At 38.2% G+C, this 17,434-nt stretch overlaps 1 protein-coding gene across 2 annotated transcripts in view; it reads left to right on the top strand.

The window, feature by feature from the left end:
- The window catches only part of aars2 (alanyl-tRNA synthetase 2, mitochondrial (putative)), a 46,286-nt gene that overhangs the window by 17,230 nt on the left and 11,622 nt on the right, over nucleotides 1-17,434 (top strand). For both annotated transcript variants that reach the window (XM_039737995.1, XM_039737994.1), the window contains exons 9-17: nucleotides 16-127; nucleotides 2,112-2,239; nucleotides 2,588-2,732; nucleotides 4,669-4,838; nucleotides 5,204-5,317; nucleotides 8,042-8,182; nucleotides 12,350-12,487; nucleotides 15,787-15,890; nucleotides 16,071-16,179. In XM_039737995.1, coding sequence (XP_039593929.1) covers nucleotides 16-127; nucleotides 2,112-2,239; nucleotides 2,588-2,732; nucleotides 4,669-4,838; nucleotides 5,204-5,317; nucleotides 8,042-8,182; nucleotides 12,350-12,487; nucleotides 15,787-15,890; nucleotides 16,071-16,179 — 1,161 coding nt within the window. The remainder of the gene's footprint in view (nucleotides 1-15; nucleotides 128-2,111; nucleotides 2,240-2,587; nucleotides 2,733-4,668; nucleotides 4,839-5,203; nucleotides 5,318-8,041; nucleotides 8,183-12,349; nucleotides 12,488-15,786; nucleotides 15,891-16,070; nucleotides 16,180-17,434) is intronic.

The following is a 17,434-nucleotide window of genomic DNA, read 5'->3' as shown; positions in this document are numbered from 1 at the left end:
ATGTATGTCTTTCAGATTATGGAACTTATCAATGATAATGAAGAAGCATTTGTATCATCTCTCCACCAAGGTCGGCGTATTATAGATCGAACACTACAAAGGATGGACAAGTCTTGTAAATTTCCAGGTATTGCAGTTTAGATTGATACTTAGAGACAACCTGATTTCACTATCATTATTGCAATGTATTACCAGTAGTTAGTAGTATTAGGTTATATTAAGCAAGTAGAATCACAAATAATATTCTTTGGATTGGCTTTTATTATGGAATAAGAGATTAAAAACAAAAACTTTTGATATATAGTTTTGATTTCTATTTTTAATCACTGCTGCTCTCTAGATTCATAAGGTGAAATTAATGAACTCTTTGGAATTGCACAGTTTACTGCACTCGTTTGTAATAAAAATGTGATGTGATCTTCAACTAAATCACATTAATAGACCTATACAAGTATTACACCAGACAATGTTAACTGTTAGTAAGTTGTAATGTGAAAGGCCTCAGTTATGAGCCTAAAATAAAAAAGTGCTCTCACATCACAGTTCCATGAGACTAGACATAGTACTTCTACAAGAGACACATCCAAGAAACAAGGATCATTTTCAGACAAAACAGACTTGATTGTACAAGTAATTATTTCAAGCTTTAACAATAAGACAAGAGAAGTGGTAATTTTGAACTACTGAGCAAGCCCATTTCTAGATACTGAGACAATAGCAGATCCTGAAGGGTACTATGCTATGGTAATGGGAAATTAAATGAAACTAGAATAAGTCTAGTCAACATTTATGCACCAAACTCAGATTGTAAAGAATTTATGATCAAAGTTCTAGCGGCTGTTGCGTCTCTGCTAAACGTGTTATTTTAGTTAATATGAGGTTGTATAACACAGTGGGATTCTTTTTATTACTAATTAGTTAATTTTTTTTGGGTGAGGCTAGGAGTTGTAGTGTGGTTTGCGATAGTGGTTAATTGTTTCTGTCATATATGGGATTGATTCTGATATTCTGATTGAATAGACTTTCTTTTTTTTAATTTCCTTCCACTATGTAATGTTTGATTGCTATTTTATAACACTTTTATTATAATACATATTTCTGGAACAAATAAAATAAAAACAAATATAGGGAAAAAAGGAAAATTTTATGAAACTCTGGGCCTAGTGAGTTGGGTGTTATAATCATTGAGAGTGGATTGGAGATGTCCTGCCATATAAAAGCACACACAAAGTTTGGTTACTAACAGGATATGCTCTTTTCAAGGAAAGATCTGTTTGAACCTGAATGCCATCAAATTAAGTATCAGAGGAATTGTAGAAATGCATAAAGTTAGAAAAGTAAACGAAGCATTTCTGAAAGCCCATATGTTCGTCAATGAGATGAACTGTCTTAAATTAATGGAAATTCAGTCGTGCTTCTACTCTCCACAGGAGTTGGTGTTAGGCAGAGATCACAGCAAGAGAACAGTCTGCTTGCTAAAGGAGATCAAAATGAACCCTAGGACAAGAGCAAAAAAATGCTGAAATGTCTTGGACCTGCCAAAGCCTCTGTTTAATTGTCTGCAATAAAAAAAAAAAAAAACACTGAACAAGAACAGTGCTCCTGGAAGCACACCATAGAAGAAACCACTGCCGAGTGCCTTAACTTTGATATTGATTAACAATTACAGTTCATGTCAGAGGCTGGGTTGTTTGAGACCACGTGATTAACAGATTATCAAATGATTATATTGACACATTGTCCCAGTTTACAGTCAAAACTGGGTACTCTTCCACCTGTGTCCAATGGATAAGAGAAATCAAACAACCTTTTACAACATCAGTCATTAGTTTTATTATAATTACTTTTTCATGCATTCGTGTTGACTGAACATTTAAAATTATTAAATGTATTAGCAGTATTTTTTCAATTTAATTTGAAGATTAGGATTCACATGAAAGCGCAGAACATAGAATTTTCCATCCTTGTTTTTCTTTCTGATTATAAGTTGATATAAAAGATTATTTATTGCTGTGAAATGTGAAAACAATTAACTACATGATTTCATCCAAACAGAACCAAATGTTAAAAACAAACAAATAAAATAAGTCAGCCTTACAATCTCTTTGCAGCTGATGTGGCCTGGTCCTTGCACAGGAATCTTGGCTTTCCTCTTGATCTAATTGGATTAATGTTATCAGAAAAATCCATTGCTTTAGATACTGACGCACTGGAAAAACTGTCTTCAGAAAGTGCCAAGGTATGATCACTTCATATTCCATTCATCTCAGTTTAAAATAGAGGTTTATAAAAAGTGTACAGAAAAGAAACCGGGTTAAAAGTATAATTTTTTAACAATCAATAGCAGAAATATGAACATATATTTTTTTTTTGTTTCCCAGTGTGCATACATATTATTGAACTTGTTTTTATCCTGAAGTGTGATATATTTATTCTTTGAAAGAAAAATAACTCTCTGATAGTTCAATGCCAGTATCCTATGCAGATATTCTTACTATGGAAACTCAAGAAGCCTGGCTAAAAATGAGAATGTTATGAATTCTCTTTTAAGAGAGTCTTCACCTTTAAGTTTTAATTTTGTTTGCAGCAAAATGCACAGTCTCATCTGTCAGAGACAGAAACTTGTTATCAGCTTGATCTACATACTCTAGCCGAGTTGAAAAGGAGAGGTGTTCCAGCTACTGATGATTCTCCAAAATACCAGTACAGTCTTGAAGGAGCAGATAAATATGGTAATTTAAGATTTCTTTCACTTTGATTGCATTTATGAATCTCCAAAGAAAGATCTCAACAGCTTTTACTTTACAGTGCAGCAGCAGGCTTAATTGCCATTATTTTGGTTTACTTAGGTTGGCTGGTTGCTTCACTAGTCCTCTTCCTGCACCATCAGTGGTGTTGTGAACTTTATGTGGTGTAACTCATTCTTCCCAACGTCTTCAGCTACTTCCTTTCTTCTTTAGCAAGTTCCGATCCCCATCCACCTCTGTCATCAGTCACTTTAGAAGTCACAGTCACTTCCTTAGAAGACTGGCGTCCTTCAACATCTGCAATAAGATGCTGCAGATGTTCTATCAGACGGTTGTGGCGAGTGTCCTCTTCTATGCGGTGGTGTGCTGGGGAGGCAGCATAAAGAAGAAGGACGCCTCACACCTGGACAAACTGGTGAGGAAGGCAGGCTCTATTGTAGGCATGGAGCTGGACAGTTTGACAGCCGTGGCAGAACGACGGCCGCTGAGCAGGCTCCTGTCAATCATGGAGAATCCGCTGAACAGGATCATCTCCAGACAAAGGAGCAGCTTCAGTGACAGACTGCTGTCACCATTCTGCTCCACTGACAGACTGAGGAGACCGTTCCTCCCCCACACTATGCGACTCTTCAGTTCCACCCGGGGGGGTAAACATTAACATTATACAAAGTTATTGTCTGTTATACCTGCATTTTTATCACTCTTTAATATTGTTTTCATCAGTATGCTGCTGCTGGAGTATGTGAATTTCCCCTTTGGATTAATAAAGTATCTATCTATCTATCTATCTATCTATCTGTCTGTCTATCTATCTATCTATCTATCTATCTATCTATCTATCTATCTATCTATCTATCTATCTATCATATAGGGCCTTTCATATCTATCTATCTATCTATCTATCTATCTATCTATCTATCTATCTATCTATCTATCTATCTATCTATCTATCTATCTATCTATCTATCTATCTATCTATCTATCTATCTATCTATCTATCTACTTTTGAAACCTGCCTCAATATACTGCTCAACACCAGTCAATTGTCTCAACTGAGCATTCATTTTGTGCTCAGTGAAAAATGTTCACAACCATTTAATTATTCTTATCTCACCCTGTTCTTGTTGTCCTAATTTCATCTGCTTTTTTTTCTTTTTATGCTCTGTACAGCTCCTCCCACTTCTTAAATTAACTTTCCTCTTAGTACTTTAAGGTCTTGTTTAGTAATCTGTATGAGGTAAAACTGCAAGTATTGCTTCCATTCACGTTTCCTCTTACTGCTACCACTGAGTGTGCATCTCCCCAGCACATTCAGCAAGTGACATGCATTTCACAAAGTTCCTACTTTATGCAAAGCTGCTACGTTGATGATATCTGAGTTTGACATACATCAGCAATTAGTACCACTTTCATACACTTTTAAAGATTGATATTCTTGCTTCCTGCTCTAGTGCATTCTTTATGAACCTATTTCCAGAATCCAGGCAGAGATTAGGGCTCTTTGTACCATATTTTTATTCCATCCACCACCCAATCATATTTTTTGATTCTCATATATCAACATTACTGCATGTAGTAACCATTTTTTACATTTAACTATCTCATTGCACTTCTCTTTGCCTGTGGTGCAATAAATCTCATTGCTTTACTCTCAATCTCTTCCACCATTTGCCTTGCACCAGAGATTCTGTATGGTGTTCCTATGCAGGGCAGGTCAAACTGTACTATGTCATCAGAAGCTATTATCATCACTTCATTTTAATGAATTATTTCTTGTATAAAAGTGCAATTAATCTTTTTTTAGAGTGCTGTTAAACCTGTTGATGATGGTTGTAAGCTGGTTTATGAGTTACTTCTGTATAGGTTAGTCTTTATGCTTTTTCAACACAGCTGTTGCCAATACGATTTTTCTCTTTGGTAGTGTTCCACTCCTGCCAAGGCCAAGTACTAGCTTTGTATGCAGAGAACTCTTTAGTGGAAAAAGTGAGTGAGGGTCAAAGATGTGGCATAATTTTGGATCGAACCTGTTTCTATGCAGAACAGGGAGGACAAACACATGACCGAGGCTATTTTCTTCGAGGAGAGCAGCAGGTATTATATCTTTAATATATGCTTTATAAACTGAAATAGGCTTTAAGTACCATTTTAATGAATTTTATTTTAGCAGCTTATTTTACTTTATGTCTAAGATAACATACTACAACAACAAATAATAGTAAATGTTTTATGATATGTGTTGTGCATGCGTGATGGAAAACACTGTTAAGGTTTTTCTTGGAAATTACATATGGGAATAGTGGTTAATCCCTATAGGTAATTTTCCAGAAGACAAATACATCTGCAGTATTGAATACCTGCTGAATTATTTTATCATCTTGTTTATTACTTGAGTTCTGCTGAGTCAAATCAGAGTGTTGTTTCAAGTTGGCTCATCATTCCTCTATTTCTATTTGCAGGATGTCTTATTTCCAGTCGAAAATGTCCAGAGTTGTGGTGGGTATGTGGTTCATGAAGTAATAGTTCCAGAGACTTTATGCCTAGGTGACAGTGTTCATCTTTTTCTGGACGAGGTAAAAAGATCTGCACTATTTTTTTTTATTATTATTATTTGTTTAAAGTTTACATGGATGATCATACGGTTTAAACTGTGTGCTGCCTTTAAAGTATGTTCTGTTGAATTCATTTGAAAATTGTAAATGTTTTGAACTGGAGGGGGGGATGCATGTATTCATGAACATTTACCATAAGACACTAGAAGTACAACACATTAACACAGAAGCAAGTGCATGAAGCACGCCCCAATGTGTTTTAGATCCCTTGCTTGGTTTTGCCCATGCTGGCTTTTTGCTTCAAGATTTTCTTCTTAAACTTTGTCCTAGTCACTTTAGTGTGCGTGGTACTGAACTGTAAATCATAAGGTTGCCAGATAAATCCCCATCACTAGTTCCATGCATGACCATAAGGTAACTGCTGATCCTTCCTGACGTATAAATAATTATATTTTGCATTTGTAAAGAGCCTTGAGCTTTGTTCACTATAGAAGGATACCATGTAAAACATGTTTACCTGATTCTAACATCTGCCTGTGTTAGTCTCCTTTTTAAACTTCATCTAAAATCTTTTTTAATTTCTTGATTTTAAAGTTTGTATTATAATAAGTAAATTACAAATGACTAAGGCATTGAGTATCACATTTTATTTAAAGCAGATTGGATTTCCATTGGGCGGCACGGTGGCGCAGTGGTAGCATTGCTGCCTCGCAGTTGGGAGACCCAGGTTTGCTTCCCGGGTCCTCCCTGCGTGGAGTTTGCATGTTCTCCCCGTGTCTGCATGAGTTTCCTCCCACAGTCCAAAGACATGCAGGTTAGGTGGATTGGCAAATTTTAAATTGGCCCTAGTGTGTGGTGGGTGTGTGTCCTGCGGTGGGTTGGCACCCTGCCCAGGATTGGTTCCTGCCTTGTGCCCTGTGTTGGCTGGGATTGGCTCCAGCAGACCCCCGTGACCCTGTGTTCAGATTCAGCGGGTTGGAAAATGGATGGATGGATGGATTTTCATTAGAGTAGAGAAAGGAACATTGAATATGAAAAAGAACAGCGTCCAAAAAGGTTAGCAGTATGCTGAAAGAGCTGTTGATAAGAATAATACATTTATTAAAGCCCATTTGCTCCTGAAGTGAATTTAAATTTGTTTTTTTTTTTTATGCAGAGAGAAAGAGAGAGGGAGGTTTCAATAAAACAGGACACCCTTTACTCGATGTGTTATAATAGATGTGTTAGGATTCTTCTGGCTGAGTCAGACAAAATGTTGTGATAGCTTATACTTTACTAGCACAATAGATTGTTTATTAAGCAGTAATGTTCCAGAGCAATGGACGTTCCCAAAGCCACATGACTTAACAGAGTAGGTGCTTGATAACATCACTCTTGAAGAGTACACTTTGAGTGAAATGTTCTCAAGGTATAATTTTGCACAAACAGCGGAAGAGCATTTTGTGGGCAACCTTCCATTCATTACCTAATAATCTTCTTAAAATAAGTAGTAAAGTTTTTCAAATCATGTAAGAAAAAGTGGATTCAATATGTTAATATTCTGCACTTTAGGGCTGGCATAAATATCATTGTCTTATTAGGTTGCTATCAGCAGTAAGATTAAAGATTTAAAGTGTCTCCTACACTAGTGCCTTGTTCCGAGAATCTGCCAGATTGCCTGTATGGCAGTGCCGCATTGAATGCAAAGATATGAACACTGCAGCATACTTTAGTGAGGACCTTTAGACATACTGTAAAACGCAAAGTAAGGTGTAGATGTGCCTGACTCAGTTGGCTGGAAAAAACGAGATGGGGCTGAGAATGTGAAAGTCAAAAGCAAAGGAAATGCCATTATAAATGCAAAAAATGACTAGATGATCAAGTGTCTAAGTAAATACACCATTTGCTTAAATACTCGGGTGTCATCAATGGAAACTTGAGCATATCTGTGTTTAGGAAAATAATTCAAGGGTAAAGTCACAGACAGGCAAGTCAGGATCACAGTACTGTACTGCTATGCAATATGTCAGTTCCCAAAGAAAGGTTTGAATAGTTCTTTGTAATTTAGTAAGTGCTGCTTTTACTTTATTATTTTATACATTCATATACTATTTAGCTGTTATTCAAAATATACTCACTGTCAATTCCTTTTGTTTTTTTTACAGCACTCTGTCCCTTAGCTTTTTATATTTTAAAAGTCCTCTGTTGCTCATCTTCTATCCATCCATCCATTATCCAACCCACTATATCCTAACTACAGGGTCACAGGGGTCTGCTGGAGCCAATCCCAGCCAACACAGTGCACAAGGCAGGAAACAAACCCCGGGCAGGGTGCCAGCCCACCACAGGGTGCACACACTAGGGACAAATTAGAATCGCCAGTTCACCTAACCTGCACATCTTTGGACTGTGGAAGGAAACTGGAGTACCCGGAGGAAACCCATGCAAACTCCACGCTTTGAGGACCCGGGAAGCGAACCCAGGTCTCCTTACTGCGAGGCAGCAGCGCTTCCCACTGCGCCACCATGCCGCCCTGCTCATCCTCTATTCAGATTGAAATTTTTCAGTGGGACTGGGGTTCAACCCAACTTATGTCATATTGGATTTAGCCTTCCACACCACCCTACTGTTAATTTTAATATATTTTGGGTATCATTTTAATAATAATTAAAAGTATAAAGTGATAATTTATTTTCTTCTCACTGACCTAGCTAGTTGGCTAGCTTCTCCACTCAGTAAATAATCATGTTTCACTTGTATTTACAGCCTCGCCGTTTAGGCTGTATGGTGAACCACACATCAACTCACGTACTGAATTTTGCTCTGCGCCGCGTCCTGGGAGATGGCGTTGAGCAGAGGGGCTCCCATGTCACAGAAGAGCATCTGCGCTTTGACTTCAGCACCAAGGTAATTATATACCTCTGTTGCTAAGTGGCTGGTGTTATTGAATAATGGCAGGTTAGTTCTTATAATCTAAGTATGACAGTTTTTTTTATACCCATTTCAACTTACTGGTTAATTTCCTTTCTGCTGCTGTTAATGATTGCAGCTGCAATTTCACTGGAAAAAATAATTTGGAAGTGATAACCAAATGCTGCTAACATGATGGGAATATAACTAGTGTTAAATAGTAACTTACTGCATTATTGTTCCATAATAATACATTAGCATTTTTGTTTATTCATTTTACACATTTGTCTATGATATTCCGTCCACTCATCCATTTTTAAGTGCCACTAAGTTTTTCTTTTTTTAATGAATCTTAATTTTGTTTAGCACCCTTCATAACGTACACCCACATGGGACTATTTAAATGCCAAACGTTTTTGAACATTATAAAGTTAAAAGAAACACTTTTACATGCAGATAAGTATAGGCGTATTGGTTAGGAAATTGGAGTAGGTGAGAATCTGCAGTTTTGTGTACAAGACTAGACAAGGGAAGCATTACTGAAAAAGGGTTTCAAATAAAAAGTGGAATAAGCTTTTAGTTAAAAACTTTATTCGAAACCGAATTCAGCACATTTGTATTTCCTTCCATTAACTGAGACTGACATTTTTACCCTGTATCTTCTGAGGTTTAACATGACCGCCAGTCATTTTCATGGTGCAGCCTTTTGAACTTAAAATGTCCTCTTTTAACACTCATGTGTATCCAGGTTTTATTATGTTTGCTTAATTAAGTGGTGTGTCCGCAGAACATTTTCAATTCATGATGCAAACTGTAATTTGGGATTAGCGGTTGTAAAGTTTGATTATCTTAACATAATTAATGTGCTGTATTATGATGTTTCCAGTTTTTCAAGTGATGAACTGAATTTGCTTCTGGCAGTGCCAGCCAGTGATCTGACATATCTGTAAATTGTTTCATTAGTTGCACCCTCTATAATGATGAATAACTCGGTTTCAGATGTGGCCTTCCAAGCCCAAACATGTAACCCTACAGCCAGCCTGTGTTTCCTAACAATTGATATGCTTTGGATTGTTTTTCATTTCTTTTCTTTTTTCCACATTTTCACCTGCCGATTAACTTGAAAGATAATTTATCTCTTTCTTGTCTGTGAAAGCTCACTATTCCTGACGTTTGTTCACCTCTGTGTGTGTTAGTGCTATTTTTAATGCTAGTAGTATGGCTCTCATAATTCCACTGTCAATTGTTACAATGCTTATTCTGAAATGGGGACATGGAACACAGAATGTGGTAGTATTCAACATCTCCCATAGAAAATCTGTAGCTTAATGTATACTTGCACATTGTGACCACACAGGGGCGCCATAGAGCCCCAAACCCCAGACACAGTAACTCACGAGATGTTGAATGAATAAAATGAAGGATTTTTATTCCATCAAAGAAAGTTCCACAATCACCTCTCCAGTAATAAGCCACAGATAAACAGTGCATCACAATTATTCTTCCTCCTTCTTTCCTCCACTGTGTGGCAACAGTCTTCCTTTTATGCCAGAACCAGGAATGTGTCTGGTGCCGTGCCATGACTCCTGGAGAGCATTTCTGTACCATAACAAAAGTAGGGAGGTCCTCCCCCAACAACTCCCTCTCTCGACCCCAGGGAGCCTGAGAGGGCTGCCCTTCTGGACTCCATCTCCCAAGTACCCCTGCAGATGTCCCAACTGGGTTCCCATAGGAGGCACACTGCCACCTAGCATATGGAGGATGGAACCACTCCCAACTCTCAGCTTCTGCTGGTTCATCAAACATATTAGTCTGGCTGGCTATAACGTTATTTCCTCATCCAGCCGACCATCCCATCTACCCTTCCGTTTTGGCCTCCTGCCTTGATGATAACACATCCTTCTTCCGAGCCAGGATTGCCATTCTCCTCCTACAATATATTTTTCATGTAAGATTTGAATTTCTTGGTTGCAAATATGGCTATGTAAAACATACAGGAATTTTGAGTTCATTGTTTTTGCATGTTTTACACAGTGAATGGCCTCGATCTTTTAGATAAAATGCAATTTCACAGAAAGAGAAAATGAATGAATACAGAATATAGTTTTTAAATGATTACTTTCTTTATTCAACACCCTTATCACTCTTATGAAAAGTAATTGCTTCAAGTTTTATTATTCGATTGTAGCACCTTTAGCAGGAGTAATCCTAACCAAACGCTTCCTATAATTTGATATCAGTCTTTCACTTCAATGTTGTGTTTTATCCCACTGTTGTTTTCAGAACTGCTTTAATTCAGACATGTTGGTAGGACTGTGAGTGTGAACTGCTCCTTTATAGGTCCTGCCACAGCATATCTATTGGGTTCTTGTCAGGACATTGATATGGCCATTGCAAAACTTTAGTTTTGTTTCTTCTGTGAAATTCAATTGTAGACTTGAGTTTTTTTGTCCAATTAAACTTCAACTTTAGGTCCAGACAGATGACTTTGTTATTCTACTTAAGAATAATCTGGTAAGTGCAGAACTCGTGGTTCCTTCAATAATGGCAAGTCCTTCCAGGTCCTGAGATGGAACAACATCCCCACAACATCACACTTCCACCCCTAAAGCTGTATATTCTTTACAGCATTCAGAGTGGGACTTGTGTCATCCACCGAGGAGCTCATTTGATTTTTCTGTCCATAGAACATCCAAAGGGCTTCCGGTTATCAGGTATTGATGTTATTGTTGGATATTACAGGATTCTGCCTTACTACTCTCCCATGAATCCTATATTTACTCTGTCTCATTCTTATCATAAAGTCATAAACAAGGACCCTAGCTGAGGCTAGAGAGGTCTGCATTCTCGTGGATGTTCTTTTGGAATCCTCAGTCATGAGTCATCATCATGGATAATTTTTGCAGGCCTTTCCTTGGGAAGATTTACTACTGGGCCAAATAGTCTCCATCTGGAAATAATGGTTCTCACTCTGGTATGGTGGAGTCCCAGAGCCTTAGAAGTGGCATTGTAACCCTTTCCCAATTATTACATTTAACTTTTTTTCCTCATCTGTTCTGGAATTTCTTTTGTTCAAAGCATAGTGTCCTACAAGACACCTTGTGCTGACTCTACTTGACTGTCATGGATAGGGTCTCTATTTGGTGAGGTTTAGAATCAGTTGGTCTGGCTGTGTTTATTTTTGGTATGCTGCTTGAGGGAGTAGTTAAGGGGGTAATCACCTCTTCATACAGGCAGTACAGGTATTTGGAAAATAGTTTGTGTGTATGTATGTATGTACTGTATACGTGTGTATGTGTGTGTGTGTGTGTGTGTATTGCCACCTTTATTAATCTGAACTGTCAACCCTGTGTGTATCTCACAATTTGTTAGGAAACCAAGCTTAAAACTTATATTATGTTTTTTACTTTGGTGAACACTAACAACAATAATTCTGAACCAAACCTGAACAATACGCAATACACAACCACAATGGACGGTCGGAAAATCGAGAGTACACCTTATGAGAAGGATTTAGTAGTCATAGTGGACTCTAAGCTATCAACTTCCCGACAGTGTTCAGAAGCCATTAAGAAGGCTAACAGAATGTTAGGTTATATACCACGATCTGTGGAGTACAAGTCCAAGGAGGTTATGCTCAGCCTTTATAACACACTGGTGAGGCCTCATCTGGAGTCCTGTGTGCAGTTTTGGTCTCCAGGCTACAAAAAGGACACAGCAGCACTAGAAAAGGTCCAGAGAAGAGCGACTAGGCTGATTCCAGGACTACAGAGGATGAGTTATGAGGAAAGATTTAAAGAGCTGAGCCTTTACAGTTTAAGCAAAAGAAGATTAAGAGGTGACATGATTGAAGTGTTTAAAATTATGAAGGGAATTAGTACAGCGGATCGAGACAGTTATTTTAAAATGAGTTCATCAAGAACACGGGGACACAGTTGGAAACTTGTTAAGGGTAAATTTCGCACAAACATTAGGAAGTTTTCCTTTACACAAAGAACGATAGACACTTGGAATAAGCTACCAAGTAGTGTGGTAGACAGTAAGACATTAGGGACTTTCAAAACTCGACTTGATGTTTTCTTGGAGGAAATAAGTCGATCTGTTCTCGTCTAGAGTGTTCTAATACATTATATAAAATCTGAATCTTTTTTTATGTGTATTCAGGCCGCACTGACTATTGAACAGTTGCAAAAAATAGAGCAAGAGGTGGAAGCTCTTCTTCTACAAAATGACCCTGTATATTCTCTGGAAGTACCCTTGTCAAGAGCAAAAACAATACGGAGATTGAGAACTGTGGATGAGGTAATCTGTAAGTAATTAACGATGTGCTATAGTGATGTGATTGGTAAACTGAAAAATATACTGCTTATTCAGATAATAACTGGAGGTTTTTACTTTTGTATTGCCTTGTTTGATATAGAACAGAGGAATAGTCTGCAACATCACCTTTCTGTCATGACAACAGACCTGAATGTCATTTTCTTTATCTGGAAGCATTCATTTAGTCATTAAAATGAATAAAAACTGGTCATAATCTTATTATGTAACTTTTTTACTCAGTTTTTCAATGTAGTTTATTCCAGAACAAGTTACTTCTGCACTGTTAATTTTGTTATTGCCTTGTTTTGTCTAACATGTATGGGAAGCCGCAGCGTACTGACAGGGAATGATGTATAGCAACATTGTGAAAGTGTAGCCTTAGCTGTGCTTTTTTCTGATTTTTATTTACTGAATATTTTAATTTATTTTCAGCAACAGGAAGAGTGATGCATGGAAATGTTTGCTTTTCACAAAAAATAATAATGTGAATTATCTTCCTCACATAAAAATGCATGTTTCTAATGCAGGGTATTATGGGTATAAGTTTGAAAACAGCAGGGAGACGTAAATGCAGAGTCCACTTCACTTTCAGAACTTGAACGCTAGAGCCAGCACCCCTGATGCTCTGGGCAATTCATGTTCATCATCTACCTCTGTTTTGTAGTCTCTATTTGAACCTGTGCTTGTGCCTTTTTATTTATAGATTTAGTTGATCTGGTTTAAATGTGATTCAGGGTCATGGGCCACACAGAACTTAATTCAGGTCATAGCCAGTCTATTGTCATATTTTAATACAAACACAACATTTTAGTGTTGGATTTCCACCTGCTTTGTTTACTAAAAGAGCTGCCCAATATTTTAACTGACAACAACTCGACAACAACTGTTTTTTTCAAGTAAGGGGATATTGATGTACCGCATACCACCCATTCATTTTCATTATTTTTATTTTTTGGTTGCTCTTTCCGTTGTAATTTTTATCTGTTATATTATAGGTTGCAAAATTATTAGAGTCTGCAATTAAAAGTCAGGAGTTTGTGCTATTTATTTTTATCTCAATAAAATGTGCCTTTTGAGCTTCTCCCCCCCAACCCCGATTTGTGAACATATTTAAATATAGATAACAGTTAGATTGGGCTTTATTTTCAGGGTATCAACTAGGATGGTAGTTGTGCCGGCCCTGCCAATAATGTTAAGTTTATCTTTCAACAAAAAACTTGCAATTATCTGTGAAATGCAAATATTTTATTTTTTATTTCATTAAATTATCTTTTTTCTGCTAGGATTTCTTGAAAGACCTAAAGAGTTAATGTATGCTGCTCAAAAAAATTAAAGGGACACTTTTTAATCAGAGTATAGCATCAAGTCAGTGAAACTTCTGGGCTGTTGATCTGGTCAGTTAAGTAGCAGAGGAAGTTGTTAATCAGTTTCAGCTGCTTTGGTGTTAATGAAATTAACGAAGGTTGACCTAGAGTGGCAACAATGAGATGACCTCCAAAGCAGGAATGAATGGTTTAACAGGTGAAGGCCACTGACATTTTTCCCTCCTCATCTGTTTTTTCACTAGTTTTGCATTTGGCTACGGTCCGTGTCACTACTAGTAGCATGAGGCGACACCTGGACCCTACAGAGGTTGTACAGATAGTCCAACTGCTCCAGGATGGCACATCAATACGTGCCATTCCCGGAAGGTTTGCAGTGTCTTCCAGCACAGTCTCAAGGGCATGGAGGAGATTCTAGACAGGCAGTTACTCTAGGAGAGCTGGACAAGGCCATAGAAGGTCCTTCACCCATCAGCAGGACCGGTATCTGCTTCTTTGGGCAAGGAGGAACAGGATGAGCACTGCCTGAGCCTACAAAATGACTTCCAGCAGACCACTGGTGTGAATGTTTCTGACCAGACAATCAGAAACAGACTTCATAATGGTGGCCTGAAGGGGTGGCGTCTTCTAGTGGGCCCGGTGCTCCCTGCCCAGCACGATGGAGCTCGATATCCATGGAGGGACGCACAGAATTCTACAGGCTAGACAATGGCACCTTGACTACCATTGGGTATCGAGATGAAATCCTTGGACCCATTGTCAGACCCTATGCTGGTGGGTCCTGGGTTCCTCCTGGTGCACGACAATGCCTGGCCTCATGAAGCAAGAGTATGCAGGCAGTTCCTGGAGGATGAAGGAATGGATACCATTCACTGACCCACACGCTCGCCTGACCTAAATCCAATAGAACACCTCTGGGACATTATACTTCAGTCCATCCGACACCACCAGATTGCACCTCAGACTGTCCAGGAGCTCAGTGATGCCCTGGTCCAGCTCTGGGAGGACATCCCCTAGGACACCATCCGTCGTCTCATTAACCAAGCCAAGATATTTGTCAGGCATGCATATACAAGCACATGGGGACCATACAAACTACAGAGTACGATTTGGAGTGAATGGTTTTGCCCTGGCCCTCATCGGCCATCATTCACAGTCTGTGGATGGATCTCAGCAGAGCAGTGCATGCAAGACGGCCCAAGAATCTTGCAGAATTAGAAGCCTTTTGCAAGGACGAATGGGCAAAAATACCCCAAGTAAGAACCGAAAGGCTCTTAGCTGGCTACAATAAGCGTTTACAATCTGTGTTACTTGCTAAAGGGGATCTAAGCACTGGCCATGTGGAAGGCCCAAACTTTTGCTTCAGGCCCTTTTCATTTTTTGGAATTTTGTACCTGTGAATAATGGAATAAAAATGTAACCTTGCATAAAAAATTAAAGAAATGTGTCATCTTTAACTTTATGCTGTTTTGTGATCAGTTCATCTTCCGATTACTTAACTATTCACAGAGAAAAGCCAAGCAAAATGACACCTTTTATTGGCTAACTAAAAAGATTACAGTATGCAAGCTTTCGAGGCAACTCAGGCCCCTTCTTCAGGCAAGATGTAATCAACTAACTATTCACAGTAACGGACATTTTAAGCAAGGGGGCCGAAACCTTTGCATTGCACTGTACAACCTTTAAAAGAAATCATAAAATATTATTAACCTAGTTAAGCCTGTAAATGTTTTTTTTTTTAATCTTGGAATGTTAATGGTCATTTTTGGTACAGATTATGTAGTTTATTAATGTGAGAGTGCAATGTTTTCCTTTTAGTAATGACTTTGCCACTCTTTATAGTACCTTTATTTGCAACATTTCTTTGAGGTAGGTTGAAATTAAAAATGTAAAAGCAAAAAAATTGAAATGTATTAAAAAAAACTACAAAAAAAAAAACTACGTTTGTTTTAATTATAGGTTTATCCTGATCCAGTACGGGTGGTGTCAATTGGAATTCCAGTTGAAAGTTTGTTAAGCTCCATGGCTGGAAATCCATCTTCTGTCGAACTTTGTTGTGGAACGTAAGATTACCATTTTGGTTTATCACTTTTAAACTTGAGCTTACCAGTCATGCTTGTTTTATCATGAATTTCAATGGGAGTTTGATGAATTCTCTTTTAGACAAATTATGCTGATAGTAGTGGCAAATATTTCATGCTTTTAAGGCAAAGTGGTTTTTTTTTTGTTCCTGTCTTTTCCAGGCATTTACTGCGGACTGGTGTCATTAAAGATTTTGTAATTGTTTCTGACCGTCAGCTTGTGAAAGGAATCACTAGGATTGTTGCAGTGACTGGAGACCAAGCCAAAGAGGTCAGAATGCAGTTGTTTATACTGTCTTTATACAAAGACATTCACGAGTCAACGGTCATGTAAAATGCAATGTCGTTGAAAGTTAAGGAATTAGACTCGGATGGCTGCATTTTCAAATTGAACATGGAATGCACAATAAAATCCGGAGCTAGTCTGCTAATTGTTCAGTGCCAAACTATAGAAGTATGTATTCTTTTACCTTGAGATGCAAGTCTGTTTGGTAAGTTGTTAGCTATGAAAAGCCAACTTATATGTTAGCAGCAATGTGTGAAAAGCAGGTATTGCTTACCAGTGCAGCCAGATGGGCACTACGGTAGTTTAAAAGTGGAAAAACAAAGCTTTCAGTTTCAGCAATACAAATACATTTTTGTCAAAGCGTCAGAGTTCAGGGTTTCCCCTAAGATGGTTTCTGTGTTTTGGTCATATATGTATGAATTGTTAACAATTAATTTCATCATATATTTAGAATTTTTTCTTATTTATTTTTATTCTGAAGAAATAAAACCGGTTCTCTTCTGGGGTGAGATTTTCATATAAACAGCAATAACACTTGATGGGCACCACTGAGCCTATGGTGGGAAACAACAAATAATCTAGAATGAGCATCTGTAACTTTTTTGCACAAAATTTTGATATAGCTAAAATGGTGCAGAACAGCAGATATCCAGGATATGAAAATGTAGGAACTACTCCTCCGCATCGAGAGGAGTCAGATGAGGTGGCTCGGGCATCTGATCAGGATGCCTCTTGGACGCCTCCCTGGTGAGATGTTCTGGGCACGTCCAACCGGGATGAGGCCCCGGGGAAAACCCAGGACATACTGGAGGGACTATGTCTCCTGGCTGGCCTGGGAACGCCTTGGGATTGTCCCGGAAGAGCTGGAAGAAGTGGCCGGGGAGAGGAAAGTCTGGGCCTTTCTGCTCAAGCTGCTGCCCCTGCGACCCGACCCCGGATAAGCGGAAGAGAATGGATGGATGGATGGATGAGGAAAAATTTATTTGACAAAAATTGTGTCAACCCCTTTAATAATCCTGATACTGTGAAGCTATGGCTAGTAGTGTTTAGGCAAAATGTCAAGGATGAAACAAACTATATAGTGGTAGAACACAGTATTCCATAATATGCACTTTGTAGACTGGGAAACCAGTTAATCCATCTTGTTTAAAAGGTTGCTAGCCAGGTTGTCATGCTACAAATCAGATTAATGTAATGAATATAGCCTATTCAGTCCTTCAAAGCTCCATAGCTTCTTTTA

This window comes from Polypterus senegalus, chromosome 16, assembly GCF_016835505.1.
Source record: "Polypterus senegalus isolate Bchr_013 chromosome 16, ASM1683550v1, whole genome shotgun sequence".
Lineage (NCBI taxonomy): Eukaryota > Metazoa > Chordata > Cladistia > Polypteriformes > Polypteridae > Polypterus > Polypterus senegalus.
The sequence above is the reverse complement of the archived record's forward strand: the minus strand, read 5'-3'. Positions and strand labels throughout refer to the sequence as shown.